General features: G+C 45.6%; 2 protein-coding genes across 5 annotated transcripts in view; one reads left to right on the top strand and one right to left on the bottom strand.

Annotated features, from left to right (window-relative positions):
* ITGAE (integrin subunit alpha E) overlaps positions 1 to 21,650 on the bottom strand; it is a 71,361-nt gene that overhangs the window by 1,299 nt on the left and 48,412 nt on the right. The window contains exons 20-30 of one of the 3 annotated variants that reach the window (XM_066262981.1): positions 18,515 to 18,588; positions 14,900 to 15,032; positions 12,445 to 12,543; positions 11,916 to 11,995; positions 11,164 to 11,241; positions 10,614 to 10,677; positions 10,426 to 10,533; positions 7,035 to 7,091; positions 6,636 to 6,731; positions 5,381 to 5,476; positions 338 to 448 (exon numbers count right to left, since the gene is read on the bottom strand). In XM_066262981.1, the coding sequence (XP_066119078.1) occupies positions 338 to 448; positions 5,381 to 5,476; positions 6,636 to 6,731; positions 7,035 to 7,091; positions 10,426 to 10,533; positions 10,614 to 10,677; positions 11,164 to 11,241; positions 11,916 to 11,995; positions 12,445 to 12,543; positions 14,900 to 15,032; positions 18,515 to 18,588 (996 nt within the window). Of the gene's footprint in view, positions 1 to 337; positions 449 to 5,380; positions 5,477 to 6,635; positions 6,732 to 7,034; positions 7,092 to 9,930; positions 10,081 to 10,425; positions 10,534 to 10,613; positions 10,678 to 11,163; positions 11,242 to 11,915; positions 11,996 to 12,444; positions 12,544 to 14,899; positions 15,033 to 18,514; positions 18,589 to 21,650 lie in introns of those variants that run through there. The other 2 variants (XM_066262982.1, XM_066262984.1) reach the window with 2 other exon arrangements.
* On the top strand, positions 7,311 to 21,403 carry HASPIN (histone H3 associated protein kinase). 2 transcript variants are annotated; one of them, XM_066262986.1, is made up of 2 exons: positions 7,311 to 9,625; positions 19,333 to 21,403. In XM_066262986.1, exons 1-2 carry the CDS (start codon positions 7,320 to 7,322, stop codon positions 19,337 to 19,339), a joined length of 2,313 nt encoding a protein of 770 aa, XP_066119083.1. In that variant the 5' UTR covers positions 7,311 to 7,319; the 3' UTR covers positions 19,340 to 21,403. The 2 variants fall into 2 exon arrangements, with proteins under 2 accessions (XP_066119083.1, XP_066119082.1); XM_066262985.1 differs by having other exon boundaries at positions 19,330 to 21,403.

Below are 21,650 nucleotides of genomic sequence, written 5' to 3'. Positions count from 1 at the left end.
CAGAGAAAAAAGCAAGACTAAGGGTGGAGTGGAAGGGGCTGGACAGTGAAGAGACTTGAACAGCAGAAAAAGAGTTTGAACATTAAAAGAGGAGAAGGAAAGGATTTAAGTAGAGAAAGTACAATCAAATCTGTTTCAGGAATATCTCTCTCCAATACTTCAATAAGATTTTTATCTTTTTCAGACAGAAACTGTCTTACTCTTTTGCTTAAAGAGATGTGTGGCTGAAAGAAGAGGGTGTAGTGGCCACCCAGCCAGGGCAGCTGCTCGAAGTCAGGGCTAAGGCAGAAAGCTCTGCACCCAACACCAGAGCCTTCCCGGCCGGGACGGCGCTGACCTTGACTAGGATGACTATAATCACAATCAAGACCAGAAGGCCCGCCACGCTGCTTCCGATGACGAGAGGCAGAGAAAGGTTCTCCTCATCTTTCAGGAAGACGATGGTGATCTAGAACAAGAAAAAGAGATCATCTAATAAGTGGGGTAAAGCAAATGAGAAAAAAATTGCCACACGTTATTTTAAGGAGAAAAATATGAGTAGAGGCTTACAGGCCTCGGGTAGGAAACCTGACAATAACTGACGGACTAATGCTCAGTGTGGACAGCTCTGAGAGGTAAAAACTCCAGGGAACCCAGTCAAAAGGGAGCCCCCACAGCAATGACATTTACCTCCAAGAGCTTGACCAGGTTCCCAAAGTAAATACTGGAGGAAAATGTCTTCGCTTTCCCAGCAAGGGGAGGGTGAAAGGAACCATTCTGAAATACACCAGACACTCCACCACAGCCTAACCTGCTGGGGTATCACCAGAGCCTAACTTACCCGGTGGGGGAAGGGAAATACTCAAGCTGAGCCCACTCTAGCTATCCTGCCCCATATACTAAAAAAACCCTGAGAAACACTTGTGAAGTTCCCAGTCCAGAGGCACAAGACTTCCCCTCCCAACCCTCGTCCCGCCCCCCACCACATTATCACAGGCCTATTTACAGCGGCTCCTTTGACCTAATACATCATGTCCAGCCGTCAAGAAAAACTTACCAGGCATATCAAAAGGCAAAAAAACACAATGTGAAGAGAAAGAGCAAGCATCAGAACCAGATGTGGCAAGGAATGTTCGAATTATCAACTGGGAATTTAAAATAATTATGATTAATATGCTAAGGGCTCTAACGGCTTAAGTAGACGACAGCATGTAAGAACAAAGACAAAGAACAGGCAATGCAAGGAGAAAGAACCGAAATGAAATGCTAGAGATAAAACACCATAAGGAAAAATGAAGAATGCCTTTGATGGCTCATTAGTAGATTGAATTTGGCTAAGGAAAGAATCTCTGACCTAGGTAAATCAACAGAATCCTCGATAAGCAAACAGAACAAAAACTGGGGGGGGGGGGGGGGGAATAAAGCACAGTAAAATGATTTCATGAACAAAACACTTTATATTAACTATTTTTATTTGTAATACAGAAACAGAGCTAAGTCTGTCAGGAGATTGTGGCCTTCTGTAAGGATTCTCTGAGTTTAACAGAGGGTCCCACAGGATTAAGGTCTTTAGGTTTTAGCCCTCGCCAGTTGGTTCAGCGGTTGAGCATCAATACAGACCTGACGTGTGGATGTCCCAGATTTGATTTCTGGTCGGGGCACAGAGGAGAAGCACCCCTCTGCTTCTCAACCCCTCCTCCCCTTCCTCCTTTTCCCTCTCTCTCTCTCTCTCTCCTCTCTCACTCTCTTCCCCTCCCGCAGCCATGGCTCAATTGATCTTGATAGACACAAGCACCTCGGCCTGGGCTCTGAGGATGGCTCCGGGGAGCCTCCACCTCAGGCACTAAAAATAGCTCAGTTGCGAGCATGACCCCAGCTGGGCAGAGCATTGGCCCTAGATGGGGGATGCCAGGTGGATCCTGGTCAGAGTGCATGCAGGAGTCTGTCTCTGTATCTCCCCTACTCTTGCACACACAAAAAAAGATTTTAGGTTTTAAAGACTGACAGAAAATTAAGATTCTACAGCCAGCGATGCCATTATACATCCTTCATCCCGATGCTCACCATCTTCAAAATGATAACCTATTGTAAACGACCTTTAAGTTCTTCCAACTCTGTTCTGACAGCTCTTTTTGAGCTTTCATAAATCCCTAAAGTCTGATAATACATTTTTCCACACACACAAAATATATGACAAAAATACTGGTCTACTCAACAGACTAAAGTGTACGTTACCTCAGAGACATAAAAAGCAAAACAGCGTCCGTGCGTACAACCTGCGGAGCTCTTCCATTAGGAGCCATTGCCGGCATTGCTGTCAAAAGGCTCTTTCAGTTTCACAGTCTATGCTGTCTTCTCACTAACAGGACTCAGCTAGGAAGCTCAGGTGATGTGCCTCCCAAGTGAGAGCCAGATATGGTTGTCCCAAGCTGTAGCCAGCATGCACATCATGGCCAAAGGGCCATCACAACTTCTCTGCCTGCCCCAAACAACGAGTTCCTTTCACCCAAGTGTTTAAGCCTCAAGGTCAGCAATGCTTTGGAGAGAAATTCTGTATGGGGTGGAAGGCTGGACAAATTCACCTTTAGGGCCTCTTCTGAGTTACAAATGCTGGTTATTGTATGTACTTCCTAGGGTTGAGCCTCCAGGCACTATTCACAGAGCTGAATTTAAAAGGATTAAGTTCTAGGCCTCAAGAGTAGGAGGGAGCAAGGACAGAGAGGGAGGAAGAACAGGAAGAGAGCTGGTGTTTCTTCCATGGGAGTGAACTGGAGGAAAAGAGGACTGGAGAACCTGGCTTAGGAAAGAGATGAATGGAGTCCCAAAGCGGCAGTAGTTTTACACGGCAGAACTGAGCAAAAGAAATGCTGCTATTTCTCAAAGTCTCTATCCTTTCCCTCTTCCAAATCCACAGGTTTCCAAAGCGCCCCAAAGCTGCCCTCGCAGAGGGGACGGGAGAAGCAGGGCACAAGATACCACTGCTTGTAGCAAACACTGATGGTGGCCTACTCAACAGCCATTCTCTCCTTTTAGACTCATTCAGAAATCATGACTGGTGTAAGCTAATCATGGCAACGCTTGATTGTCCCCTTTGCTAATGGCTGACATGAGATCCAGCTCTTACCAATGACATATAGGGAGGTATGTGCTGGGAGTTTTCAGGAAAATTTCCCTCCCTGAAAAGGCCCATGAAGATAAAAATCCCTTTGCTGACCTCTTTCTACCTATTTTGTATTCGGCCCTGTGAAAATACAGCACTGGGAGAGGTGGCAACTGTGTGCTGGGAAAGGAAGGTATCACCGGTACGCAGGTGTGCGCACAAGATTCAGAGGAGCCAGGCCATCGACCTGGTCTGCCTCCCTAACTTAATAAACAACACATGCCTTTATGGTACGTAAGTGGGAGTCTTTCCTTACCTGCAGCTGAAATGCACTTGGATACACAGCTTCTAGATTCATTGTAAGTCAGACCTGCCCTGTGGTGGCGCAGTGGCTAAAGCACTGACCTGGAATGCTGAGGTCGCCAGTTAAGAAACCCTGGGCTTGGCTTGCTCGGTCAAGGCACAGACAACAAGCCATCAATGAACAGCTAAAGTGAAGCAACTATGAGTTGAGACTTCTCGCTTTCCCCCCTACTCTCGCTCTATAAAATCAATAAATAAAAACTAAAAAAAAAAGACTTGTAAGTCAGGAGCTTATTGTCAAGAACTACTTGGTGCCTTAGGGTACTGAATTTAAAGAAAATAATTATTAAAAATCTATACTGCAGAAATAAAACTGTCAGTAAGAGGAGAAAGTATATACTGTAAATAAAATTATTTAAGAATGTGCATGTAAGAAACTGTTAACAATAACTCATTTTGGGAACAGGGAGTTGGGGCATGGGAAAGGGAAGTGAAGGAGCCATTATTTTTCATTTGGTATCTTTCTGTAAGGCTTGGATTTTCTTCTAAACATTACTTCTATTTTATTTTATTTTTATTTTTATGTATTGATTTTAGCCAGAGAGAAAGAGAGAGAGATGGAGAGAGAGATGGGGGGAAAAAAGGGAGGAGAGAGAGAACAAGAGAGTGAGACACACACACACACACACACACACACACACACACACACACACACAGGAACATGAATCTATTCCTGTATATTCCCTGACTGGGGATCAAACCAGCACCTCGGAACTTCGGGCCGATGCTCTAACGGTTAGAGTCTAACCAATGGAGCTATCCGGCCAGGGCAAGCATTACTTCTATTTTTTTAAAAATCTGGGTAGTGGGATAATGGGGCACTTCTCTTTCCTCTTTTTTTTTCTTTTTCTTTAAGTGAGAAGCATGGAAGCACAGAGACAGACTCCAGCATGCACCCCCACATACACCAATGCACCCAGCAAGCCTCCTACTGGGCAATGCTCTGACCATCTGGGGCGTTGCTCCATTGCTCAGCAACCAAGCTATTTCAGCGCCTGAGGTAAGGCCATGGAGTCATCCTCAGTGCCCAAGGCCAACTTGCTCCAACCAAGCCATGGCTGTGCAAGGGGAAGAGAGAAATAGAAAGAAGGGGGGGGGTAGGGTTGGAGAAGCAGATGGTCGTTTTCCTGTGTGCCCTGACTGGCAATCAAACCCCAGACATCCACACACTGGGCAACGCTCTACCACTGAGCCAAATGGCCAGGGCACATCTCTTTCCTCTGTATCATTTTTCATATTAGAAATACTTTAAAAAATAAAGGAAAATGTTATTCCTGATATATTTAGAGAATTGCTCCTTTCTCTTCCTCCAGAAATGAAACCAGAGGATCTAATATTTAGCAACCCAGTCTCACTCTCTTAACATTCCTTTCACTAATGAATCATGCCTAACTAAAGAGCTCACAGATGGAACAGCTCTAAAGCCAGCAGCACATCTAGGTGAATGTCAACAAGAATGACAACTCAGGGGAGCACACATAGCATTTAGCCCATAGATAGATACCACATATCCCTTTGACTTGTGGTCATACTTCTGCAAAAACAAATCCCAAGTTTTAGTATGTAACCTAAGACTTGTAAAAGAAGTATGCATTCCTGAGTATTGTCTAAATGCTTAATTTAATATTATAACTAAACTCTGATACTTCCCACTAGAAAGAGAGTTACGCATACAATTTCTCATTTCAGAAATTTTTTTAAAATACCTTTCCAAATCAAAGTTATGCGTAGCTGTGGTTCCAGCCTAGTTATTTCAGCTTAGAATTCCTCAACTTAAAACTCTTTTAATTGCCTCATTTCACAGATGGAAAATCTGAGGCAGAAACTGACTAGCTCAAGGTCACAGAGGCAGTTGGTGGCAGAGTCAAGATCAGAGGTGGTAAGACTGAAAGTAGGAACAAGGCGATAGCAGAGCACTACCCAGAAAACAGACGTTACCTCAGTTCTGTGGTTCTCTGCATTAAGCCCCTCGTACAAAGATCTGTTGAAGGATATTTCACCAAGGATCTGAAATTCACTTACATCTCTTAGGAACTGTAATTAGGGGTGGGAGGAGGAGAGAGGAAACAGGTTTTAGACAGGGACTTACTGTTTTTGTGCAGCATTCACCATCCTTCCTTTAAACGTGTTCCACCTCGAGTGTTCCCTAGCCTCAGCAACCACAAAGTTACCCCCACAAGAAACCTGTAGTTATTTCTCAACTTCTTTTCCCTAACCCTCTACCTCATGCCACATCTTAACCTACCTGCACTTGTCATACTACCCACCCATGCATTCACTGGTTGACTGCTGTCCATGACCCAACTGGGGATTGAACCTGCAACCCTGGCATACTAGAACAATGTTCCAACAAACTGACCTATCTAGCCAGGGCCTGCAGTTCTCAATTTTGAATGAATGATCAGGGAAGGCCTATCTAAGGTAACATTTGAGCTAAATATAAGAAACCACACATATGAAGATCTGGGAGAACAGGATCATGCAGAAGGAACAGCAAGTACAAAGATCCTGCGGCTAGAATGACAATGGCAAGCTGGAGGAACAGAAAGGACAGAATAGCTGGAGGACAAGAAGCCAGGAAGAGGAGAACACTAGGTGATGAAGCTGAAGAAGAAATCAGAGACCACATCATGCAGTGCACTGCAGGCCACTAAACAAGTATGGAGTTTAGTCTGAGCTTATTCAAAAGCACTATGTTTGCTTGTAAAAGACTGCTGTTAGGTGAAGAATGTTTGGAGAGGGCATGGCAAGAGCAGAGACAAGAAGAGCAGATAGAAGGTCGCTGCAGTAGTCTGGGGCAAAGACCGTGTGGCCTGAAGGAAAACTGCAGCAGTGGAGATGAAGAGAAGTGGATGGATTTAGAATACATTTTGCACTTGATCTTAGCCAAAAGGCCCAGAAGCCTTTGGCCTTTTAGATTAGATTAGAATATATTTTGGAGGTGGAATGACAGAGCTCGCTGTTGGAATAAAGGCAATAGGAAAGGGGGGAGTTCCAAGAAATTCCTAGGAAGTACCTGGAGTGGTAAGTTACCTGGGTCACTAACTAGGTAAAGAACGTGTCAGGGCAGAGGGTGGGCCAAGAGGCATGTTATTTGTGAGATGCTAGCACCGTGCTAGTATTCTTTCTAGGGGAAACGGATGCCCGTAAGCTGCAGGGAACACAAATCTGGAGCATTTCACAGTCCAGGTACCTGCTTAGATTGACTCACGGAGAGCTCTGCAGCTACCGTTATATTCTCTTTATCCGCAGTGATGGCACAGCTCACGGAATGCCATTCCTCCACATGCTGGAAAAGGAAAGTTTAGTTAGCACGATCCTTCCTAGGGAAAAGACGGAATTTTAACACTAAGCACGCAGAGCACTTTTAAGATCCCAGAATATAGGATGCGAACAGTTTCATCTAATTGCTCACCTGGGTGGAAGCAAAGCCGCACGTCGGCAAACGTGACCCAGGGAAGAGGCGAAGCGGGGCTTCGGGGCCACCCCGCGTGTGCTTTCGGGGGAAATCTCGGAAAAGGAGTAGCCTGCCCTTTCTTGCCACCCGCTTCAGGCGCTCCCTCCCTTGGCTTCTCGGGACCGCTGCACTCACCTGAATCGGGGCGCTTCCACAAGTGCGCTCCTGACTTTGGATACACACGGTGTAAGCCTGAAACGAGAGCCATTTCCGCGACTCAGTGAGGAAACTAAACCGCCGCAGTGATCCGCCCTCTGCCTGCTCCCGCCAGTCCGCGTGATACGCATGCGCGCGGACGGACGCTAGGACCCGAAGTGCAGGCCGGCCGATAGGCCCGTCGGCGTCTGCGTCGGCGTCTGCGTCTGCGTCTGGAGGACGTCTCGCGGTGTTTGCATTTAAATCGTTTGGCGGGGGAGCGCCATGGCAGCGCCAGCCCCGCGACTCCGGAATCGGCTATTACGAACTTATGGTGCTGCTGGCGGCTGGGGGCGGCAGCGGCGGGCGGGCCGGGCCGTTGCTCAGTGGTTCCCGCCTCAAGATCCAAAGCGTTTCTTCAGCAGCACCAGTAGCAGCGACGAGCCCTCGCAATCCGTCGCTTCCGACGATCCTGACGACCCCGATTTCTCCTGCAGCCCGGTGGGTCAGCGGCGGAAGCGAGCTGGCGGTCGAATCGCCAAGGACCAGCCGAGCCTGATCGTGACCCCCAGACGCCTGAGGCTGCGAGCTCGGCCCCCGCAGAAGTGCAGCACCCCCTGCGGCTCACTCCGACCGCCGCCGTTCCCCAGCAGCAGCCCGAGCCGCAGCAGCCCGAGCCGCCGCAGCCCGGACCGCAGTGTGTACAGCCAACCCGGGAACGACAGCGAGCTGGGCACCAGTGCCTCCTTGTTTAGCTCCCCGGCCTCTCTGGGCCCCGCCCCTGGTTCCCCAGCGCCAGGAGACAGTATCATCGGTACCGGCCCCTCTCCCTCTCTGGACCAAGCACCTCATCTTTGCTCCCAGGAGGCAGCAACAGGAGGAGGTAGCATCACCAGATTGGCCCACCCAGCTCGTGCCAACCTCAGGTCAGCTCTCTTTAGCCTTACAGACTCGGGAAACACTGAGGACTCTGACTTCGGGACAGATGGGAAGAATATGAGGAAATCCTGCTATGAAAGGAAACGGGTGGGGAAGAAGCTAGAGAGCCCAGGTTTATCACCCATCCGAAAGAAGAGGGCCACAGACCAGAACTCTTGTCAAGAGATTAGGTGTCAAGGGGCTGTCCAGAAAGAATATGAGGAAGCCAGTGGTTGCAAGGGCTGTACTGTACCTGGGAAGAGCAACAGGCCTGAGAGAACTGGGCCAAGCCGGAAAAGGAAACATCAGGAGGCAGTAGAAACCTCCCTCCTCCATCACCACCAGTTTAAAAAGGGCCAAAAGATGAGGAAAAATTCATTCCTCGCCCAGGACGTGACTCATTTACAAAATGACTGCTCTTGGACCAAAGCCAAGGCTTCCTTCAGTTTCCACAAGAAGAAGATAGTGACCGCCGTGTCAGAAGTGTGCGGCAGCTGCGCCAGCACCGGCTCTCCCTCTGGGTCCTTCATATCGGAATGTTCAAATACTTCTGTCCTGAACAGAACAAACATTGCTTCGTCCCGTTGGCACTCCTCTTCTATGTATTTGCTAAGCCCCATAAAGACACTTCACGTCACAGACAAAAAGGCATCTGATGCTGAAAAGGTTTATAGGGAATGCAACCAGGAGGGTCCTATCCCCTTTAGCTCTTGCCTTCCCACGGAAAAACTGGAAGGCTGTGAGAAGATTGGGGAAGGGGTGTTTGGCGAAGTGTTTCAAACAACTGCTAATCATACACCTGTCGCCCTAAAAATCATTGCTATTGAAGGACCTGATTTAATTAATGGAGCCCATCAGAAAACTTTTGAGGAAATCCTTCCAGAGATCATCATCTCCAAAGAGTTGAGCCTCTTGTCTGATGAGGTATTTAACCGTACAGAAGGTTTTATTGGGCTGAACTCAGTGTACTGTGTTCAGGGATCTTACCCTCCCTTGCTCCTCAAAGCCTGGGATCATTATAACTCAATCAAAGGGTCTGCAAATGACCGGCCTGACTTTTTTGAGGAGGACCAGCTCTTCATTGTGCTAGAATTTGAGTTTGGAGGGATTGACTTAGAGCACATGAGAAAGAGGTTGACCTCCATAGCTAGTGCAAAGAGCATCCTCCACCAGATCACTGCATCCCTTGCCGTGGCAGAGGCATCACTGCACTTTGAGCATCGAGACTTACACTGGGGGAACGTGCTCTTAAAGAAAACCAGCCTCAAAGAACTCGACTACACTCTCAACGGGAAGACAAGTACTATTCCCACTCGTGGGCTCCAGGTCAGCATCATTGACTACACCCTGTCACGATTGGAGCGGGATGGAATCGTGGTTTTCTGTGACATTTCCATGGATGAGGACCTGTTTACAGGTGAAGGTGACTACCAGTTTGAGATCTACAGGCTGATGAGGAAGGAGAGCAACAACTGCTGGGGTGAATATCACCCTTATAATAATGTGCTTTGGTTACATTACCTCACAGATAAGATTCTGAAAGAAATGACCTTCAAGAATAAACATAATACCCCTGCCCTGAAGCAAACTAAGCAAGAGATCCTGCATTTCTATAGGACAATGCTGAACTTCAGCTCTGCCACGGACCTGCTCTGCCAGCACAGTCTATTTAAGTAAGTCAAAGGGGCCTTACTGCCCCACACTGAGAGAGCACTGGCCTGGAAAGCCTCCAGTGCTGTTTTCAATCTCTGTCCCCAGAAAAGGGTAAAATTCCCACTCTTCCCATGTTTTAATCAGCTTTTCAAACAATTTGTTTCTAGGTGGAAACTGAAATGTTTGTGGAAATGTTTAAACAACAGATGTTCTTTAAAAACAAACTACACATGAGAGTGTTTATAATTTATAAGCCCTCCTTCTGTCAGCAGAGTCCATTTTCTAAGTTTCTTTCCATATTTTTATTGTTGAGCCTTGGCACTGTATGTAGCCTAGGGGAAAGGAATTCAGGAGAGCCTAAGGCCTCAGCTGTCCCGATCAGAGCCAGTAAGTATCATCAGGCTGGCTTTGGGAACCATACTACAGTCAACCGAGAGCAAAGAGGCTGTGCAAAGCAGAGATCAAGACAGACAGACTGGAAGGCAGAGAAAAGGAAGGTGGTGGTCAGTTTATAGGGAGACATGCAAGAAATGTCACATATTTATCATGCTCATTTGCCAATCAGAGTAGAATAGCGATTTTCAACAGAAAAATAAATGTCACTATGGCTACTAAAAAGGTTTAAAATTTTGCTTGTCACCAACGGAAGGAAAACAAATGTTGCTGTAGAAAACAGTTGGTTATTATTCCTTCTGAACATGACTTTGATAACTTGCTCCTAATGTGTTCCCAGGCTACCTAAGTTTGTGTTTATACCTTTGAGAATTCATAGGCACTCTGGAAAGAGATGTGATCGTGATAAAGAACCGCCTCTAAGTACCTGAGTCTTTGTCAGGTTCTTCACTCTTATAAACTGGACACCTTGTAATTTGATGGGAATACAGATTTGCAGCTGGTATTCGGCTCCAAAGAAATTTTCCCCATGTATCTGCAAAGTAAAGAGTGGGAAATCAAGTTGCTGTTACTTTGCCACTTGTAGCTTGGCGATCGCAGGTACTAAACACTTACATTGAAGGGGAATTCTTTGTGGTCAGAAAGCTCCTGGCTTGTGTTCACATACATCATTGATGGTCTGCAATTGATTGAGAGGATATTTGTTAGGTCTTGAGGCCCCTTTGTTATAAGTGAATCTGAATGCTACCATTTGGATACACGAGGACAGAGGGCACCAGATCCCTAAGAGGAATCAAAGCTAAATGTAAAATATAAATTAGTGGAAGGCAGTTGGGAAAAGGTAGAATATTTGAATAGTATATATTTGGGCTGGTTCTGTGTCTGTCATGCTTCAGGATGGCCTTTTCTCCTTTTTCAATCCCATAGCCCCTCTCTTCTTCCCTCCTTAATATCATGTCAGTACTCTTGTAGCAAGACTGGCAGACACTACTACTTCTATTATTACCATGGGTTTCTTGGACCCAACTGTTAGTGTCCAGAGATGAATGGGAGCCTGGACTCCACTCAGAAAGGCAGTGCCCACATCCAGCCTCCCACCGGCTCCATCCACAAGCGAGAACTCCTGAAGCTGTCCCGCAGGTGTTGGCCGCTTAGAGGTACTTACTTGGGAAGAACTGCAAGGAAGGCATGCCTGAATTGAAGGCTGTGGGTCTCTCTGACCAAAGACCGTCTTTCATTGGCGCTAAGAAATAATAATGTCAGTTCATAGCACACCTGCTTTGTATATATGGCTACTTCTGTACCTTGGCTTCCCAGGGCCATCGGGGGTCAGATAAGACTCTTGGACATAAGTAGAATGCAGAGGAATTGCTAGAACTCTTTACTTTGAGAAACATTGATTTTAAAGGGTTTCTCAACCTCAACAATATTGACATTTTGGGCCAGCTTATTCTTTGTGAGAGACTATCCTGTATATTGTAAGATGTTTAGTAGTATCCCTGGTCCCTACCCACTAGATGCCAGTGGCACCCTCTAAGACACGCCAATCAATATCTTCAGGTATTGCCCACAGGGTGGCAGAATCACCCTCATTTGAGAACCTCTTCCCAACACAGTACCCACCCTATGCCCAAACATAGAGATTTTGCGAATGACAGAATTTCCCCAAAGTTAACATGAATCAGAATTAGAATTCCAGTCCAGGCTCATTCTATCAGACTGTACCATAGTTTAACTTTGTGTGTCAGTAAAAGAATGTTTTAAATATCTCTGATTACAACCAAGGACACAGGTGACTTTGGGCTCACCGAGGTTCTCCCTGGGCAGTTAGGGAACCATAGATCTTACGTAGCATGTGGGAGGAAGATTTCTTTCAGGGCCATAGCCAGAGTCTGCTGTGACACAGGCACTACTTACTTTGTCATTGTCACAGTGATGTATGCTGTCCTGTTTGGAAAGGCACTCTCCTCTAGCTGCCAAACTACTGAAAAATTTGCCTATTAAAAAAAAAAAAGTCACTGATTTCTACTAACTAGATGGACCTGGGAAACAATTTATACTGCTCACATTTTTGTATCATAGCATGCTTCCACATTTATTATTCCATGTAAACCTCTTAGTCCCCTTTTACAGCTGAGGAAATGCCTCAGAGGTTCCCACAGCACAAAGAGCATCAGTGCTACATCAGGGACTCAGCTCAGGACGAATAACTTTGGGTCTGATGATCCTCCCGTACTACCCACAACTACACTCTGCTGTGCTGTGTGAGCCAACAGTGTGTGCTGTATCCCTCACCCACCTCCCTGCCTTCACAGCGAGCTTGTTAGTTCTAAGCATAGCTATGGTAAAAGGAAGTATGGAGACCACAACTGAGATTTCACAGAGACTGGAAAGTACAAGACACCAACTCCAGGGTAGCGAGAAGAGCCAATCAAGACAGACTCACAGATGACCTCTTGAGTATGGGGTGACCAATCTTGCAGGTCATGATCAGGACAGAAGCAGTTGGCTTGGGGTCACCACACTCAATGTTTGGAGAAGGAGGCTGTTAACACAAAAAAGACTGCTCTTAGAAGGCAAAAACAAGTTTATTTATACCAATTTAATACTTTTTACTAACTTTTTTCACATGCAACACACCATGTTGGGGCCTGAAGACACAAATCAAACTTGGTCCCTGTCTTCCTTACAAGTTGGGCAGGTGGTTCAGTAGGAGATGATTGAGGGACTTAAATACAAGGCCTACAGAATGGTTCTGTGAGAGGTACAGTCGTCCCGTGCCATATCACCGTTCAATTTTCATGGTCTCACGCTATCGCAGATTTTAAAATTGTGTATATCTAATTTTGTATCGCAGATTTTTCTCTATATCGTGGGATTTTGTGGTATATAGGTATTTTTATGTATTTATTATTTTAATTATTTTTGCAGTAAAATAAGTGTGGGAAAGGTTAATAAGAGTGTGGGGAGGGTTTATAAAACCTTAAAATATATATAAATAGTAAAATAAATATAAGGTCACTGCTTCGCAGCTTTTTGCCTAGGCAGGGGTTCTTGAATCTAACCCTGCAATAGACAAGGGACCACTGTACAGAGAAAAGCAGTAGAGAAAGAGAGAAATCTCAGTCTTCATGGGGAAGGGGACATTTGAGTTGGGCCTCAGGCCAATGCAAATTTACTTTCCTGAGATGGGCTGGAAGGCTAGCAGGAGCCCCAGCGCCACCAGGGGCCTTTTCAACCCTGGTTCCTCGTCTGGACCGCTCTGCAGAAAACGATTTGAGCAATGACTGTTTTTCATTTTCCCCAGAAGGGTGCATCACTAGTTCCATTCTAGGTGCTTAGGAAATCATTTTATTCTCTTTAGAATAGATGCTGTCCTAGCCCAAATAGCCCAAGACCATCCGAGACAGACCATGGGCTGACAGGTTTGATTCATTACAACGAGGAAAATTGCACTGCTGAGTCTTACCACACAAAGGAAAAGACAGTTATTAAAGGACTCGGGAACGGTGGTGTTCGGTAAATGAAGCAGTATGTTGACAGGCTCATAATAAAGCAGGGCTTGTGTAAAAGGGTCACTCAACATCAGGTCTGGTCAGCAGAGTGGACCCAGGGACCCCTTCCCTGGAAACTTAAAATAGATGTGAAACGTTTTTCCAGAAGTGCTGTATGTGCAGCTCTGTGCCTCAGGTGGATATAGACTGCTTCTCTTTGTCAAAGGGACTTCGATTCTCCAGGCAAGGGTGAGATGGTTTCATAATTACAGATACAACTTCAAACAGCAGAATTTCTGATTGCAACAATTTTAGACAACAAAATTTCTCAGTGTTATGATACTTTGCAGCTGCAGGGTGTCCTTGGGGCAAATACCATTTCCTAGTATCTCACAGCCAGCTTTGTGTCTGCACTCCCAGGCCAGTGAATGACAGGGCAGACTTAATTTCTTGTCCTAGCTAATTTATTAGAGATTATTTCTCTCTCAGAACCTGGGTTCAGAAAGGTTACAAACAAGGAGAAGTGACTGTGCTGCAAAGTGGCATCATTGGGCCCTGGCCGGTTGGCTCAGTGGGTTGGCTCAGTGGTAGTGTCGGCCTGGCGTGCAGAAGTCCCGGGTTCGATTCCCAGCCAGGGCACACAGGAGAGGCGCCCATCTGCTTCTCCACCCCTCCCCATCTCCTTCCTCTCTGTCTCTCTCTTCCCCTCCCTCAGCTAAGGCTCCATTGGAGCAAAGATGGCCTGGGCGCTGGGGATGGATCTGTGGCCTCTGCCTCAGGAGCTAGAGTGGCTCTAGTCACAACATAGCGACGCCCAGGATGGGCAGAGCATCGCCCCTGGTGGGCGTGCCGGGTAGATCCCGGTCGGGCGCATGCGGGAGTCTGTCTGACTGTCTCTCCCTGTTTCCAGCTTCAGAAAAATACAAAAAAAAAAGAAAAAAAAAAAGTGGCAGCCTGACCTGTGGTGGCGCAGTGGATAAAGCGTCGACTGGAAATGCTGAGGTCGCCGGTTCGAAACCCTGGGCTTGCCTGGTCAAGGCACATATGGGAGTTGATGCTTCCAGCTCCTCCCCCCTTCTCTTTCTCTTTCTCTCTCCCTCTCTCTCTCTCTCTCTCTCTCTCTCTCTCTCTCTCTCTTTTGCTCCCTCTCTCTCTCCTCTCTAAAATGAATAAATAAAATTTAAAAAAAAAAAGTGGCATCATTGAAGGTTTGTGAGACAGAGAATGGCATGATTGGATCCATGGCATATAGTTGGATTGAAGCAGATTCATCTAGTTAGTTAATAATCACTTACTGGATGGACCAAGATGAGGCTGGAGGTAGAGGTAGGAGGTTGCCATAAAAAACAGGTATGCAAGGAGGAAAAGCCATGAGTGGCATGTTTCCAAAACTGCTGTCATAGTTACCTTTTGTATCCTCTTAAACTGTAAGTTTCTGGGGTAATTCAAAGCAATGCTTGTCATGTAGGAATCTTCCCCTGAGTTAGTTAGGTTAATGTTCATTGTCAGCTCCTTTGTAACACCCACGACCAATTCCTGCCTGCACAGGGTAGGCAAACAGATTATTGTTACCAGTTTATTTATTCTGTAAAACCTGGATGCAATGCAATAGTACATTCTTAACTAACTTCGTAGATAAATTTCCTAAAGGATACATTTAGCCTAGATTTTCTTCCCATAACATAAGCAAACACCTGGACCTCCATACCTACCTCAGTTGCTGTGTGAGATAATATTAATAATAATGGCTACCATTTATTTAGTACTTAACCATGTTCCAGGGACTGTGTGAAATGCTTCACATGCTCAATTTATCCTTATTATAACTGGATGAAATAGGACAGCTATTCTCCATTTTATATAGAAGGAAACAGAAGCCAAGAGACTCACTAATTTGCCTGAAGTCTAACAGCGTTTCAAAAAGGAATTGGGAGAATTGGATGTCCTCTTTCTACCACCAGTTCTCTGTGACCCCAGACAAGGCACGTCATTACAGAAGTCCATTCATTTTACATATATTTTTGGAGTACTGTAGTTTCTGTGCCAGATACCGTGCTCAACACTGGAGAAACAGTGGTTCACGAGACAGATACTGTCCCCGCCCCTTTCCTGGCTTTAGCATTCCCAACCACAGAATCATTCAGGCCCTTCCAGTTTAAAGGCTATGGTTTAAAACATGAGTCTGTTCAGCCTGGTCAAGAGAAGACTTGGGTATGTTTGTGAGAGAGTGCAGAACAACTATCAATAATTGAGATCTGCAGGAAAATGAACAGTACAAAGAAAACTTTCTAACCATCTGAAACAGTCAAAGATGGGATAAGTAGTTCTGGGAATAACCGTGTGTTTTGTTGTTTTTTGCTTGCTTGCTTGCTTGCTTGATTTTGGAGAGAGAGACAGAAACATTCATCTGCTCCTATATGTGCCCTGACTGGGATCAAACCCACAACCTTGGCATATCGGGACAAGGTTCTAACCAACTGAGCTATTGCGCCAGGGATGTTGCTTTGTTTTTAATCACAGCTGAGTAGAGGACAGATGATTGGACGGAGAAAGGAGTCAGAGACAGAGCCTGCTTACAGAGATCCATCTGAAACAACACACGCCTGCCATAAGACAGTAGTGGTTGGGATGGAGAGAAGGGATAGAAGCCAGAGATACTAAGGCTGTACTTGCGAGCAGAGCCAAAGGAGAGAGGACTGGAGTCCCAGGTTTACAGCCTGGGTGACCGATGAGGGAGAGGCCACAGGAGGAAGAATAGAGGTTGGAAATTGACCAGAAGAGTTCAGTGTGGGTCATGCTGAGAGGTGTTTATACTATAGGATAACAAAGTAGAGATGTTGAAATATCAGTTGAAAATACTATTCTAGAACCCAGAAGAGAGATCTGAGAATCATCAGAATATTTTAACAGGAGTTCTTAACCTGAGGGCTAGGGACATTTTCAGAAGCCCCGAATATAACACTAATGTGTGCACATGTGATCTTCTAATTCTTTAGGAGATCTATGTCCACAACAAGGTAAAAAGCCACTGAAATATTTGGATCGTAAAGATCAGACTTAATACTTTGAAAAATGAACAGACTGCTTGCTATGTACACTAGGGGGTGATGTAGGGCCAGCTGTTAGTGCTACATCTCTAGTCACAAGGAATTGGCTGAGAGGGCAGTTCTTAGCTCTGATTAATCCCCCGTGGAAACAGCTGTGTCTGCTTGTTAGGCTGGATTCCAGAGCACTCAAAAGTCTTGAATTGGATCTTAGCAACTGAGATGGGCAGCACTAAGCCATCCCCATCTGAAACACAAGTCTTGCAAATGTCTATGAGAAGACTTATCAGGAAACAGTGTTCTTCCCCACAGACTTCCCCACTGAATCCAGCCACTGGCCATCATTCCATGTTACACTCGCAGCACCACTCACTAGCCAGGAAGGCATTTTAAGACCACCATGTGTCCAAAACCAAACTTGTGATTTCTTCCTGTCCACCTTGCCTTCCGAATCATTCTTCCAAAGGCTTCCGCAATTCAGTTCTTAGCATCGCCGTCGTTCTAGAATTCAGTGTGGTCCGATAGAACTTTTGCAGTAATGGAAATGGTCTGTAGCTGTGCTGTTTAATATCACTAGCCTTATGTTGGGTATTGAGCACTTGAAATGTGCATAGTACAACTGAGGGACTAAAACTTTTTGTTTGTTTGTTTACCAGGGCTTAACTTTTATTGATTTTTAGAGAGACAGAGATGAAAGGAGACAGGGGAGGGAGAAGGGAAGCATTCATTTGTTGTTCCACTCAGTCCTGCATTCTTTGGCTGCCTCCCGTGTGTGCCCTGACCAGGGATCAAACCTGCTACCTTGTCATCTCAGGACAATGCTCTTAACCAACTGAGCTAACTGGCCAGGGCTATTAAAACTTTAATTTTAATTAATTTAAATATTAATTGGATAGCACAGTTCTAGATGCTCAGGCTGAAACCTTGAAAGCCTTCTTAGAGCGCTCTCTTTCCCTTACCCCCCACATCCAGTCTGTCATTTAATCCTGTGGGCTCTAACTTCAAACTATAACCACCTTCATTGCTACCAGCCCGGCTGAAGTCACCATCATGTCTCCCCTGAGTTATACGAGCTCTTTGCTATCTCCCTGCTTCCACCTCTGCTCCTACAGTCTATTCTCAACTCAGCAGTAAGAAAGATCCTATTATAAATGGAAGGTCATGCATTCCACTGGTTTCCCAGCGCACAGGAGAAGCCCTGGGGAGGGCCTGTGCAGCCCCTATGACCTTTCCTCCTGCCCACACATTACCTCTTCTCATTCTTCTGCGACCACACTGCTGTCCTGGCCGTGCCTCCCTCTCCAGGCATGCTCCCATCTCAGGGCATCTGCAGGTGCTCTTCCTTCAGAGACCTACATAGTTCATTCCTCAACCTCCTCCTGTGTGTATCAGCGAGTCCTTTCCCGACCTCTCCATTTAACACTATCACCCCACCTCCGCCCCGCACTCCCTCTCACCTTCTCTGCCTTATTTTTCTTTGTAGTCCATCTTCACAACATATTTACTTATTTACTATAATCTCCTCCTAAGAGCAGCAGGAAGGCAGGACTTTTTGTCTGTGTCGTTCACTGACTTACCTCCACACCTAGAGTGCTCAGCACAGAGGAGATGCTCCATAAATATTTAATAAATTAAGTAATTTGGTTAAGCGGTGAATCAGGGCAAAGGTTACCTCTAACTGAGATGCTCCTAGGAACCAGAAACACTGGGTTATGAAAATAGCGTTGCCTGGGATGGTGAGAAACCTGGGCTCAAGTCCACCAGGTGACCCCATGCAGGCTCTCAACCACTGAGTCTGTTCTCTAATCCATGAAATGGGAAAGCAAATCTTATGGGGTGATAATAAAAGCAGGAGTCCTTCGTGGGCCATGAGGGGAAGGGGAAAGAAGTGAGCAGTTGGTCCTGAAGAGGTGTTTGCCTAGGCAAGCCTTCAGGAGGAAGTTAATTGCAGAAACTAGTCTGATTGTATCCAACTCACTGAGAGGTGGTGGCGGCCAGCTGTAACTCAGCAACACAAAACAGCTTATTCTTGCAGGCTTTCTCGTAGGGCAGCTGGAACGAGACAGAAAGGGCAGATCAGCCCAGGGACCCCCATTCCCACAAGCCTTGCCTCGTGATCTCCTCCTTAGGGCACCCCTGTCCCTCCTGCTGACTCTTGAGAAGTGCAATTATGGGAGGTGAAGGCTGACAGGCTGGGGTTGTGTCCACATGGCCAAGAGAGCTGTGACCATGATTCCCTGACCTGTCAGGGATAGGAGGAACAGTCAGATAGCAGTCAGATGGCAGGTGGCAGTCTGTCGGGAAGGGGAGTGCTTGGTCCTGCAACATGGGTACCATGAGAAAGATCTGTGGCCAAGGTCAGAAAGGGGGTGACTTCATGGAATGGTGTCACATTTATATCACAAGAATTAAACAGCAAGACTCACAATTCATTTTGAAATTTGGAGGAGGAAAAACTACATGAAGAAAAGCCTCCTTAGATGCTCCAAGTAGAGTCAGGAACAGCAGAGGCATGAATGGCAGATTCCTAACCAAATATTGTCAAGGTCTAGTCCTGCAAGGTCCACTGACCCCATGGCTAGTCTTCTCTGTAGGTTAAATATTCCCCTTGCAATCTTGCCACACTGAAACAAATTTAGGAAGTCACATTGGGTCCAAAGGTCCAGTCAAGGTTGCAAAGCCCTAGTTCAGGTTGGAAAATCGAGTTTTCTAAAGAATCTGGGTTTTATTTTTTATTACGAAGGAAACACTGCCAACTCCTTAACTGGGCAATCTCTGTATTTATCTCCCCAGCAGCCAGTGACCATCTCAGCAGTTTTATGCAAGGACTCTCACCATGGCCTGCAGCTGGAATGGGAGCCCAGAGCTGCAAAGGAAACCTACTTCCTGCAAAGGGAGATGCAGTTTGCGAAAGGCAGAGCTTGACACTGATGGGGTCAACGGTTTTGAGCAAGATGTTTTGTTTTTGGGGGGGTTCCTTTATTTTTTTTCAGGTTTGTTTTTAACATAGCCCAGTAAAAGAGCAGGATTAAACTACATTGAGCTCCCAGCTAGAACTCATCCTCTGGAAACATTTATGTACCTAACTAATACCAAATCACTTCTCACCCTTTTTATCAGTGGAATAAAAATTTCTTTGACAAACCATCAAAGTAATACTTGATTAAGGTAAGAATCATGCATGGGGCCCTGGCCGGTTGGCTCAGCGGTAGAGCGTCGGCCTGGCGTGTGGGGGACCCGGGTTTGATTCCCGGCCAGGGCACATAGGAAAAGCGCCCATTTGCTTCTCCACCCCACCCCCCTTCCTCTCTGTCTCTCTCTTCCCCTCCCGCAGCCAAGGCTCCATTGGAGCAAAGATGGCCCGGGCGCTGGGGATGGCTCCTTGGCCTCTGCCCCAGGCGCTGGAGTGGCTCTGGTCGCGGCAGAGCGACGCCCCAGAGGGGCAGAGCCGGATGGATCCCGGTCGGGCGCATGCTGGAGTCTGTCTGACTGTCTCTCCCCGTTTCCAGCTTCAGAAAAATACAAAAAAAAAAAAAAAAAAGAATCATTCATGGATGTTAAACAGGATAAACACATACTCTCAAAGCATCTCCCCATAAAACATTTATAAATTACAAAGGGAAATAACACAGGTAATGGGACAAAGCAATGTGCCCCCTGACATGATTCACGTAGAAAGACAGCTTCACCTCTATGATAATCTTGCCCAAAATGTATAATCTGAATAAAGAACTATCAGACAAGTTCAAGTTGAAAAACATTCTATAAAATCACTGGCCTGTGTCTGTCAAAAATTTTAAAGTCATGACCCTGGCCGGTTGGCTCAGTGGTAGAGCGTCGGCCTGGCGTGCAGGAGTCCCAGGTTCGATTCCCAGCCAGGGCACACAGGAGAAGTGCCCGTCTGCTTCTCCACCCCTCCCCCTCTCCTTCCTCTCTCTCTCTCTTCCCCTCCCGCAGCCAAGGCTCCATTGGAGCAAAGTTGGCCGGGGCGCTGAGGATGGCTCCATGGCCTCTCCCTCAGGCACTAGAATGGCTCTGGTTGCAACAGAGCGACGCCCCAGATGGGCAGAGCATTGCCCCCTGGTGGGCGTGCCGGGTGGGTCCCGGTCGGGCGCATGCAGGAGTCTGTCTGACTGCCTCCCCATTTCCAACTTCAGAAAAATACAAAAAAAAAAAATGTTAAAGTCATTAAACAAAGACTGAGAAACTGTTCCAAATTAAGACTAAAGATAAATGATAACAAATGCAATGAATTGATGCTGGACCAGAAAAAATCTTTTTTTTCTTTTTTTTCTTTTTTTTTTGCTATAAAGGACATTAATAGGACAATTGATGTCATTTAAATAAATTAGATAATGGTATTTTATTAATTTCCTGATTTTGATCATGGTACTGAGGTTGTATAAGAGAATGTTCTTGTTTTTTTTAAGAAATATATACAATATTGGAGAGTAAGAAGCATCAAAATCTATAACTTACTTTCAGATGGTTCAGAAATATATTGTAAATGTGTATGTAATATAGATGTATATGTGTATATGTATGTCTGTATATAGTAAGAATGATAAAGTAAAAATGTTGACATTTGAGAAATCTGGATGAAGTGTATGGAGGTATTTTGCACTATTTTTATAACTATAGTAAGCCAATTATTTCAGAAAACTTTTTAAAAAACAGAATATATAAATTAGTGTTAATCTATTTATTAAAAGATTATGTTAGTCTTTCCGATCTTTTCTGCATCAAACGCTGCCAATACTGAATTTTTAAAAATTCTTTACAAAATAAATATACTATTATAAATTTAAAATAAAAGTCTCTTACCTAGAAAATTAAGATGACAATCTTTGTTCATAAGGAACCTGATTCCCACTCTTCCTGGGTAGATGAGCAGTGAGAAGAATCACCCTGATTATGTCGCTCTTATTTCTATTTACTATTTGTGATAGATACATTGGGTATTGACCAAAACGAGAAAACACACACACACACACACATATGTTAGACAGGGACAAGGAAGACAGATAAACATCAACTCATAGTTGTGACATCTTAGTTCATTGATTGTTTCCTCATATGTGCCTCGACTGGAGAGCTCCAGCCAAGCCAGTGAC

Source organism: Saccopteryx bilineata, chromosome 2 (genome assembly GCF_036850765.1).
Source record: "Saccopteryx bilineata isolate mSacBil1 chromosome 2, mSacBil1_pri_phased_curated, whole genome shotgun sequence".
Taxonomy (NCBI): Eukaryota; Metazoa; Chordata; class Mammalia; order Chiroptera; family Emballonuridae; genus Saccopteryx; species Saccopteryx bilineata.
This window is presented reverse-complemented; position numbering and strand designations above follow the sequence as displayed.